Here is an 11,372-nt window from a genome sequence, read left to right as displayed (position 1 = left end):
TTTGGACTCCAGGATGAACTGAATAGAAATTTGTGGACAAAGCTTTCAGATAAAGATCACTATAAATACATTTTTGGCCATCCATTTATATCCAAATGTTCAAAGGTCAACTGTGACGTGATAATGTTCTGCAAAAACGCTTATTTTCATTATTATTATTCAACACTGTAACTCAGGAAGGGGGGGGGGGGTGACCATATTTCCTGTAACTTGGCTGGTTGGCAGACACGTACAACCACTAGGCAGCTTTGGTAAAAGTCATGAACCTGGCTGGGACTTGTTGTTCAACACCCGATTTTGAAGTTAAAAGCATTGGATATCAAGTGCGGCCCTGCCAGCTTCATGACGTTTTTCTTTTTAAGTTATGTTTTGCCTTAATTACGAGAGCGAGAGAGAGAGAGAGAGAGAGAGAGAGACAGGAAAGTCAGGGAGAAAGAGAGAGGATGGTATGGAGCGAAGGGGTTGGACACTTCCATTGTGTTGTGATTTGTTTTGCAGGGCATGTTTTGTCAAACTGATGAAGATGTTTTCTGAATTTGTTTGTGTTTTGTCTATTTGCATGTGTTCTCTGAAGCTGCTTTGCCTTTGAGCTCTCGGGGGCCACCGTACATAACCTGGCAAGCTACCAATTACTTCACACTGGAAGAGGTTGAACTACAGCAAAGCTACTGAAGGTAGACAGTTTGGTAACCTGGAAAAAGTAACAGTTCAAACTACTTCATAAAATAAATGATCAAATTAACATTATACAAAATATAGTACACATAGTGAAAAAGTCATATGACAGTAAAACAATGCCACTGAATTGAGTCTATTGCAAAAAGCACCTACGGCTTCAAGGGTTATATCTAAATTAAACAATAACTGCTTCACAATGGCCTGTTCTTCCTCAGGCTGAGATTTGGGAGGTTTATCCATGGTGACGTTGTAGCTGTACGAGCACTGCCACTTGGCTTTTGTACGTGCACTACACAAAGGTCAATTGTGTGGTGTGGACTACCTGACAAAAGCATTGCCCGGGGTATGACTTCACAGTCACATCAGGAAAGAAAAGCTGGGCGGAGGAAGTTCAATTACAGTAGAGAAGCAACGGTAACATAAAAATAAAAGATTAATATAAGTTAAACTACTAGTTTAGTTACATGTAGTTCACCACTCCCCAACACTGTTCATGAGATGAAAAACCTTTAATTAGCAAAGCCACAATGTTTTTGACATTACCTTTTCATCAGGTTTATATATTCATGAGTGTGTGCTGTGTCAAGCTGTTTGTCACATTCATGGGCAGGATATCAAGTTTCAGTCAAGGTCTGGAGTGTCTTGTGCGGTGACGCTCAAACAGTATCACAGCTATCACTTTCTAGATAATGTTGTCCTTGTGTTTTCATCGGGCCGTGACATTTGAATTACACTACAGCTGAGTGTGATGTGGTGACACAAGTAATAAGAGTATTGTTGCTGTTTTTCATGGGATTTTGTTTCAGGGGGATTTGTACACAAATGTGTTTGGAATTCAGACTCATTGCTATAGCAAAGTGTTGTAACATTTATTGACCTGATAGGATTTGCATTACAAGAATCAGCATTTTATTCATGACCAGTCAAAACTTAAGGCACCTTTGATTATACTGGAAGTAATCACAAGTCCAATTACACTATATGATGAGCGAGACTGAAGGTAGAATTTTAATTTAAACTCGGAAGATGATTAGCTGAAACTCACTTTTAAATATTTTTTAATGTAAATCTCATCAGTTTATTATTAAATTTTAAACCAATTTAGACTTTGCATCAGGTGCAAAAATGATAAAGTTGTGTAGTTTCAGATGAGCGTGGGCTAGAGCATATAAGGATGCCATGTGGTGATGTTTGGGAATTTGTTAACATTGAACACAGTGAGACATCTAGTGGTGGAAAAAGCCCATTACAGTAAAATCATGTCCCTCAGTATTCATTAGTGTAAGGTAGGCAGCCAAAAAGTTGATGGACTCTGGGTGCATTTAATGGACTTTTTACATGAATATCACATTATTAGCCATGTATAAATACGTCATTAACCAAAGGCAGACAAAGCCCTTAAGTGAAATGCCTCCAATGATCCACCCATGAAAAACATACACACCTCAAGCTATATGGCATTTGGCAACCCTTTGTTCTGAGGTATGCTCTGAAGACTAGTGTAATTTAGCCCAAAGCATAAACTGTTTTCAGTTGAAACACTTATAAACATGAGTGACTTCCAAATGATTTCCACTGTAATCTAGGGAGTATTTTAGTCAGTGGTCGAGGTACATGCAAAAATGTGAAATGTGTCTATATGAAAGAATAGATTCAATGTATAGGAAAAATAATCATATATATGTATGTAAATATACATATAGCCTATATGATGGTGCTTTAACACTGTAAAACGATTTAAAAATAATTGATTAATCAATAATAAGAAATAATTAGATCTGCAAAAATTATATTTACATTATTCAGTCAGTGTGGGCGGTATTCAGCCTCAGGTGAGCCACGGTATGACTGATCGAGTGTGTCCGCTACCGCATCTTATCGTAATGCAGTCACTACTGATCTCCCGGAAGTTTCACAGCAGAAGAAACAACGACAACGGCGGAAGAAAGTGCACAACAGACACGGCCCAAAGGTGAGTAGAAGGAAAACAGTCTACCCATGTGTGTTTGTAGCCGCGTGTGTCTGTGACTACGTGACTACGTGACTTCTGTTTTTTGGTTTTTTAATTTACCTATTAGAAATGCTGGTAGCCTGTTGTTACCCAACATGCTGCCATGGGCCGCGCTGTGATTTCAAGATGTTGGTTTCCGCCCTGTACAAGTAATTTCTTCACATTAATGGGACAACGTAACTTTAACTAGACAATCTTCGCGCGTTTATATCATTCATATTATACCAGCTGTGGGCGCGGACTGACGCGGAACCAAGGCTTGGCCTATTTATAGCACACACTAGATGTAAGCTGCTGAATGCTCCACTGATACAATTTATTTGTTTTTACTTTGCTGCCATCGATCACCGGTGTGTCCCGTGCCAAACTGGAAGTGAGTATGAAATCAAAGACTGAAAACAACAAAGGAGAAAGAGCGACTGTTGCAGACCTCTTCCCTAATACCAGCAGCATGATAACATTTACCTTTCTTGGCCTCAGGTTTACCTGCTGCTACAGCGGGGGCTGGTATTGTTGTCATTGTGTGTGTGTGTGTGTGTGTGTGTGTGTGTGTGTGTGTGTGTGTGTGTGTGTGTGTGTGTGTGTGTGTCTCAGCGGGAGCTGGGCGCTTTTGAGTAGCTACTTTGACTGGACAGATGTTGTGTTAGACACAGAAGTGGATGATGTCATGTAATATGAGGCTGTTGATGGGCCGGAACTTAGGGATGAGATCTCATCACAAGATGGTCCATGGTTTGATCTGTATCTAGATACACAATCCTCAACACATAAACATGTCATTTAATTTATATAAATATATATATACAGTGTATATATATATATATATTTATATAATATCATTCCATCTCCTTCAGTAGTATTTGAAATTTGAAAAGGGGTGTATCCTTTCCTAACACCTGTAACACCCTAACACCTTACAGGGTGTTCGGAGAGGATACACCCCTTTACACCCTAACATGCATGACATGGTGACACTGCTTTCCCTGGTCTCCTCGCACTGAATGAATGGTTGTAGTACTTTGTATTCAAACCAAGGTCTCCTACTGCACTGAAGCTTTAGCTGTGTCCCTCACTTATAAGTCACTTTGGATAAAAGGTTCTGCCATATTAGTAAATGTAAATGTATTTGTAATTGGATTAAGGTGTATTTAAGTAACTATATTTAAAATATGAACATTTCCCCAGTTTCAAATATTGAATGTGGAATACCACACAACAATGGTAGACATAGACAGTAATAGATAGTAATATTTTTCCTTCAATCGCTTTGATGCAATTCACACATCAGAAACATCATTCTCACAACTCTTAATGCAGTTCTCATAACACTAAATCAACACAAAAAATCACTAAATCAACACAAAAGCCTCTAAAACGATCAAAACATTGTCCACATGTGTCGTAACATGCAGAGTCAGTCAATCCATTCAACATTGTCACTATTCTTCACGTCATTAACACTGAATTAAACCTTTTCACCGGAGCTTCTAGACGCCAAATGTTTTGATGTTTTAATAAAAACCTGACTGACTTTAGAAAAAAAGAACTACAAAAAATATAGAGTAAAAACATGTTCAGACACAACACTGTACTACAGTTACAACAGTAACATGTTGGAAAAAAACACTGCATTGGTGTTTACTGTACTGTGTACATTTCAACCCCTCTCAGCAGATTACTGTACTGTCACTTTACAGCACTGTATGGAAATGTATATACAAGCCTATGGAAGACAGACGAGCTTTACATTTAGAACATGGTTTATCCAAAAATTTACTTTAATGAAAAAAGTGTTTGGCATCTGATGCAAATACTTTATTTTCAGATGTTTTTACTGTTTGATATTTTCAACGCAGTCTTTGATTTTGCAGCAGATATGTGGCACTTTGCATATTTTGTGTGCAATTTTTGGTTTTGGCTTTAGAGTTTTGCAAAAAAAAATAAGACCCAGTTTCAAAAATGTGTGAAAGCAGTTGTAAAAAAAAAACACTGTATTTGCAAATTCACAGAATATAACTGCTGTAGCTGAGGAAACGAAAAATGATTGCCATTCTATCTGACAAAGGTATAAACTGTCACACAATGAAGAAACATCATTAGTGGTGAAATGTATCTGGTTACAAGGGAAGTTAGTACAAGCACATTGAGAAATGCTAATGTGTGTGAGCAAATGACAAACAGTTTTGATAACTGCATTTGCAAAAGAAACTGAAAAAAATAGACAGACTTTTTGACTTTTCCAGTTCAACATTTATTATTTAAATAAAAAAAAAAAACACTATATGGCCCCTTGGTCTTGTAAATAAAAGCAAATGGCTTCAGTTATTGCTTTCAAGTGGGAGGAGCTCTGGACATGGTGCACAGACCAAGAGGCTCATTGATATCCTATGACATAAAGTCAGTGATGAGTAGCTACAACAGACTGTTGGACCAGTGTACATGATGTACTCTGTGTATTGGCCGGTGACACCACTGAGCCTGGGTCGACTGCTCCCTGCACACTTGGGAGGTTTGTGGTCCCATCAGCAGATTACATGTAGACACGGTCCAATCTGTCGTTTCTGTCAGTCCTGAACTTTTGTCAGTGGATCAGTAGAGAAAGCCAAAGACCAGAACCAGAAACTGGTCGTCGGGAGAGGGGCGGGATTACATACACACACAGAGACAATTTTACGTGACTTGGAGCACTTCTCCGGTATGAAACTCCTGCCGTTAAATCATCAATCAAAAATATTATCTGCTGTTCATTTTGGCAAGAAAACCTCAAATCACAAATATTTACTTTTATGAGCAAAACATCAGCACATTTCAGATATGTACAGATATGGGGGGGACACCTTTTGTAACTGGACTTTTTGAATCATTAAATGTTTTTTTTTCCCTCAAACATTGTAAATTGCTGAATTTTGTGTTGCTGTTTTATCTGAACCATGTTTTCATGTGATAACATGAGTCTCTTTTCTTTGTAGTTTTAATGGAGTACAAGAGGAGACACATGAAACGAATTTTAGGCGGCAGCCTGGTAACACTGACAGTCTTCTTCATTTACCTCAGCTCTCATGGGAGAGTGTTGCAATATCATGTGGTCTATCCACGAAACTACAAATTCGTCATGGACGACACGCTGACGTGCAAGACCAGGACTCCTTTCCTGGTCCTGATGGTTCCAGTCGCACCCAGTAATGTGGCAGCTCGGGACGCCATTCGACAGACGTGGGGAGGAGAGAAAATGGTTCTGGGTCAGCCGGTGGAGACCCTCTTCATACTGGGCCTGCCTGGAGGAGCTGATGCTGAGCAGCAGCAAGAGAAGCTCGAGCAGGAGAATGAGAGGCACCACGATCTGATCCAGAGCAACTTCCACGACAGCTACAACAATCTGACCATCAAGACTATGGTGATGCTGGAGTGGCTGGCTGCGCACTGCACCAATGCTTCTTATGCCATTAAGATCGACTCAGATATGCTACTCCACATCCAGAATTTGATGAAATTATTGCTGGATCCCAGCACGCCCAGACAAAACTACATGACGGGTTCAGTCTGGTGGCACAGTCGAGTTTTAAGAAACCCGTTCTCAAAGTTCTACATGCCGACACACGTGATCGCTGATTCAGAGTACCCGCCATATCCGCTGGGCATGGCCTACGTCATGTCCCTGGACCTGCCTGAGAAGATTCTGAGCGTCTCCCCTCAGATTAAACCGATCTACATCGAAGACGCCTACCTGGGCATGTGTCTGAAACGCCTGGGCATTCCCCCCACCGACCCCCCTGAGGAGACTATGTTTATAGTCAACCCCTGGTTTCCGCTGAGCAGCTGCAGCCTTTCGAAAGTGATCGCCGTGACAACGACGAGCATCCAACAGATGACGAGTTACTGGAAGAGGAGCAGAGAGCTACACACTACATGCTGAACTTAATCGGTTTTACCAGTTGACTGTTAAGCTTATATGGAGATGATGCTGATGACTGGTTACTAAATCAGTGTTTTTCAAAGTTTGACATTTTCTTTTCAGAGTTTTCTGTGCAGAGTGCTTCATAGCAACAAAACCAAACATCATCTGTTGCTTCCACTTCATCTGTGGCATGCTCCTCTCATGAGCTCTGTTGCATGTTAAACCAAAATTGTGTCGCCTAGTTATGACGTATAAAATTCCATGTTACTAATTATTACTCAACATACTCTCCTACCAGGATACCGGGTTACTACTGATGTTACTTGATGAGTTGAAGTTGCAATGTGATTGACATCAAACTCACACACACTCACACTTGGTCTGTATAGGAGATTTAATGATGCAATATTAAATAAAACAATATAAACGAATTTGCCATGATTTATAAAATTGAACTGTTTTGTATTTGGATGACAGAGGACTGGAGGCAAGTTCCCACTGGCTGTAGTAACATCTGCACAGCTGTAATTATTCCACAAGGGGGCAGGCTAACATCAGATAAAATTTACAAGCCTATGAACAGCATTACAGGAATGAATAATGTTCATCATACTGGTGCAGCTATTACTTTACTGTAGATTTTAGTTTTATTACATGTCAGTCGTTGATTCTCCAAAATTGGTCAATGCCGCTTTAGAAAAAGACCTTCAGGAATAAGAGCAACCACTTTAAAGATTATTATCTTTGATCGATCTGCACAACAGTTTCAATTCACATCATAGTCTCAAGTCTATAGATAGATAGATAGATAGATAGATACTTGTTCTGCAATACAGCCTCTGTAACCTCTGCTTATTTTTGGCTGCTGTTTACAATTGTGACTGAAACTGGCACAAAGGACTTCATAAACCAATTCCATTTGCACCGCTGAGCTCTGAACTTGTATGATTGGCTGGTTATGTATAACCACCAGACTGTGGTCACCAATTTCTTTTGGATCAAAAATAATCTCAGTGATTTCTGTCACACCATGGTACCAGAGAAGTAGAAACAGGTTACCAAACAGTGCCGTGGACCAAAAAAACAGGAAGAGACAAAGCCACCAAAGCACCACCAAACAGATTTAAAAAGTTATTATAATGAGAGCACACTGCGCTGAGATGTGACCTGGCCAATGAAGGAGGCCTGCTGGTCATGGAAGAGAGTGAGGATGAGTGTGAGCAAATGACTGAGGGTGACTGTTCTTAAAGCATGATCACACACAGGATCATAAACTCCTTCACCTAACACAAAGCAAACAGAGGACAGTGACAGTAACTGGTCTCTTCCTATTGGCATGAACAGTCTTATCCTCTCCCATGTGTTGTCATTCATCTGCAGCTGTCTATGATCTGTTCTCCCTCTGTCAGATAAGGGAGGATCCCTGAAGTCAAAGGCCCTGCTCTCCCTTTTCCTGCTGACTGCAGCCTGCATAAATCACGCACACGCTGAAAACCCCAAATCCTGGTTCCACACATTACTCACAGTTCTGCTGCCATCTAACGTCAAAGCTCCGGCTCAGTGGCTGGAAATATGGCATAAATCACTGCCGGCTCTACCCACTGTGTGAGAAGTGCTGTGTTACACTTGGCAAATATATATCTTTCTGAGTGACTCCTGTTAATGATGCAGTACATCGTGTGTTTCATGCACAGTTTGGAGTTTAGTGACGTCTGATAGTTCTAGAGATTTACAATTATTACCACCGCTGGACCGTCCGGTCATCGACTCTACTTTCTCTTTCATTTCCAGACATGTCTTTGCCCCTCTACTTCCTGTCTGCGCCCACTAGACAGTTTGTTTGGGTCTGAGTCTGCTGCGTCTCTGTGTCTCTGTTACTGGGCCCATTTATTGTCTCGCTGTTTAAGGTATAAACACGAAACTCTCATAGACGCTCCAGTTTGTGTACACACACACACACACACACACACACACACACACACACACACAAAAACTGCAGAGGAAATTGCTCATCTACTTCTCCTTTGATGCTCTCAGACAGGAGTGATTTGATGAGTTCCTTTGTTATTTATTGTATGTAATATCTATGTGTGTGTGTGTGTGTGTGTGTGGCAGGTTGGGGATGGGCTGTTATTTATGTTCATGTCCTTATCTTAAAACTAATGCTTTTCTCAGGAGGATGGAAAGAATGTGTTAAAGGTTTGAGACTGATGTTAATAAGAACCAGTCCAACATGCAAAAAGAAATCAGCAGGAAGAAAGACGAGGAACCAGAAGACGAACCTGAAAAGACGTATTGTAAGATTTTAACCCTGGACTACATCTAAATCGAAATCTACTTAACTTATAACTTAAATATTTCTTGTTCGAGAGGACGAGCCGTTTTACAAGTGCAACACATATACAGATACTTTTGCACTTTAACCCTCCTGCCCCGGCAGCCCTCACCCCCCCCCCCCCAACCCCACCACCAACCCCACTCCCCTGCAGACCGGCTGTCCTCTCTGTCACCCTGAGAAAACAGCACTGTGAGGCCATGCACCCCAGTCTGTTTTGGTCACAGGCTGGTAGACACACACACACAAACACACACACACACACACACACACACACACACACACACACACACACAGGAACAGTGATCTTTAACTTGACCAATGCACAAAACAATGCAGGTTTTAAATAGAAAAGTTAATTTGCAGTGGTTGAGTGCGGCAAAGCACACGTGTTTCTCGTTTCTTCGTTGCAGTGAGTAAGTAACGTGGCCGAGCGGTCTAAGGCGCTGGATTAAGGCTCCAGTCTCTTCGGGGGCGTGGGTTCGAATCCCACCGCTGCCAGAGTTTTCTCATGTATAGCTCTGAAACTATCCTGACCAATAAAGTCATTTCACTTAAAATCACGTGTAACAAACAGAACACTTCCTACTCAGTATGTGAGTAGAGTCGCCGTGGGCAACAGACATAGTGGAATATCAATCTAATGTGGATTTAAATGGTTGTGCTCGAAACTGCGTTGGTTTGTACCACACACTACAGCGTAAAGATGGTTTTGAACTTCTAGTCATCCCGGCATCCCGGTCTCTACATCACAAAATCACCTCTGCATCCCTTATATTGATTTAGACATGAAGTAGTTTGGCGTTACGGAACTATTTTCTGTCTTGTCAACTTTAGTGGCTAAATTGTGTTCTCGTCTGTTATTCAGTGCTTTTACTGTGACAGCAAAGCATGTTGGGAGTCAAAACATGAGACTAAATGAGGAACTCCAGTGATTGTTCACATCGGAGAGGCGTGATGTTTGATAACTTACTTCAGTCAGTGTCTACTGTTAAATATCTGGAGGGTGAATAGAGTTTCCCAGACCTCTGTGTGCTCAAAACTACATCAACTACTACTCACATAACACACCTGAATCTCCAAGTGAACTGCCGGCGGTCGGGTTGCATTGTGGGTAATGCAAGCGCCGAGTTTTAACAATGAAGAGGAAGGTGTTGAATAAAAAAAAAAAAAAAAACAGATATCTCTGGTTCTGCTGTTGATTTTCATCCTAGAAGTGTCGAATGCTAAACCTTTTATCACGTGTCCTCGTGTGTTTTTGTTCTCTCTCTGTCCCTGTCACACACTCCATGAACAAATGTGAAAGTAAGCCAGACGCGGTGCTGATTTAGGGGTAGCAGACGGTGAGAGGGTAGAGGCCAAGCTCGGGGTCTCGTACTATCTCTCTCCCTTCACCAGCACATAAATAATCCCGCAGCCACACAGTGACACGAGGGAAGCTGCAGTCTGAGATGACGGACGGAAGGAGAAAGAGGCAGAGGAGGTGACGTGTTTTGATGAACTGAGAGGACGAGCAAGAGAGCGGAGAGATGAGAGAGCGAAGACAGGTGTGAGAAAAGAGAGAGAGAGAGAAATACAGACGTCCTGCTGGAAAACAGTTTGATGGATTTGATGATTGCACCACAGACAGAACAACTGAGAGCAATGAGACTGTTCACATGATGGGGATTAAAATCTCAGAGGAATATTCAACTTTACTCGCAGGCCTCTTTAGAAGCTTTAATCATATTTTATTATCAACCAGTTTGTCAGTTTTCTGCCATAGAAACAGTGAGAGAGTTAGGGAGAAGAGGGGGGCGGGTGACGTGCAGCGAAGGGGCTGGACTCGAACCCGGGCTGCTGCACTAAGGACTGAGCCAAAGTGGTTCTGCACTCTACCAGGTGAGCCCCCCCCCCCCCTCCCTTAGGCCTTGCCCCCCCGGCATTTAAGAAGCTGAAACTAGCGAATGAAACAAGCGAAGTACGGCCTCCACAAACCAACCAAGTTGCATGAAATATGGCCTCAGTCTTCACAGTCTTCCTGAGTTACAGTGTTGAATAATGGCCAGAAGTGTTTTTGCAGAACGTTATGACGTCACAGTGAAGTTGACCTTCGACCATTTGGATATAAAATGTTTTCATTTTATCCTTGGAGATATTTGAGTTTAATTGTGTCACAACTAGCATGTAGAATTTGTGAGTTGTGGCCGTGTTTTGTGAAGTCACAGTGACCTTGACCTTTGAACTTTGACCGCCAAAATCTTATCAGTTCAACCTTGCGTCCAAATGAATGTTTGAAGAAGTTCGTTTGGACAGACAAACCCGGAAACATAACGCGTCCGGCCCCTGGCTGTCGCCGGCACGGAGACATCAAAATAATAAAAAAAATTTCTGTTGGTTATTTCTATTTTGTCGTTTAGCCAGTTAATTACTCAACTCTTCATTTCGCCCCCATCAGAGGGGATGCTTGATCC

General features: G+C 41.5%; 1 protein-coding gene and 1 non-coding gene across 2 annotated transcripts; both read left to right on the top strand.

Moving 5' to 3' along the window:
* The first annotated feature begins 2,587 nt into the window (after positions 1–2,587).
* LOC111216686 (beta-1,3-galactosyltransferase 2-like) lies at positions 2,588–6,985 on the top strand. The gene is made up of 2 exons (XM_022738301.1): positions 2,588–2,650; positions 5,659–6,985. The coding sequence occupies exon 2, from the start codon at positions 5,664–5,666 to the stop codon at positions 6,600–6,602; it is 939 nt and encodes a 312-aa protein (XP_022594022.1). The 5' UTR covers positions 2,588–2,650; positions 5,659–5,663; the 3' UTR covers positions 6,603–6,985.
* Positions 6,986–9,338: 2,353 nt separating this feature from the next.
* Positions 9,339–9,420, top strand: trnal-aag. Its single transcript has one exon. It is a non-coding gene; the product is annotated as a tRNA-Leu (tRNA).
* Positions 9,421–11,372: the final 1,952 nt, after the last annotated feature.

The sequence above is a fragment of the Seriola dumerili genome, unplaced genomic scaffold (genome assembly GCF_002260705.1).
Source record: "Seriola dumerili isolate Sdu_G_001 unplaced genomic scaffold, Sdu_1.0 BDQW01000035.1, whole genome shotgun sequence".
NCBI classification, from domain to species: domain Eukaryota; kingdom Metazoa; phylum Chordata; class Actinopteri; order Carangiformes; family Carangidae; genus Seriola; species Seriola dumerili.
The sequence above is the reverse complement of the archived record's forward strand: the minus strand, read 5'-3'. Positions and strand labels throughout refer to the sequence as shown.

What these genes read in the sequence shown, in the direction of transcription:
- LOC111216686 (XM_022738301.1), top strand. Translation starts at nt 5,664, where the DNA reads ATGGAGTACAAGAGGAGACACATGAAACGAATTTTAGGCGGCAGCCTG.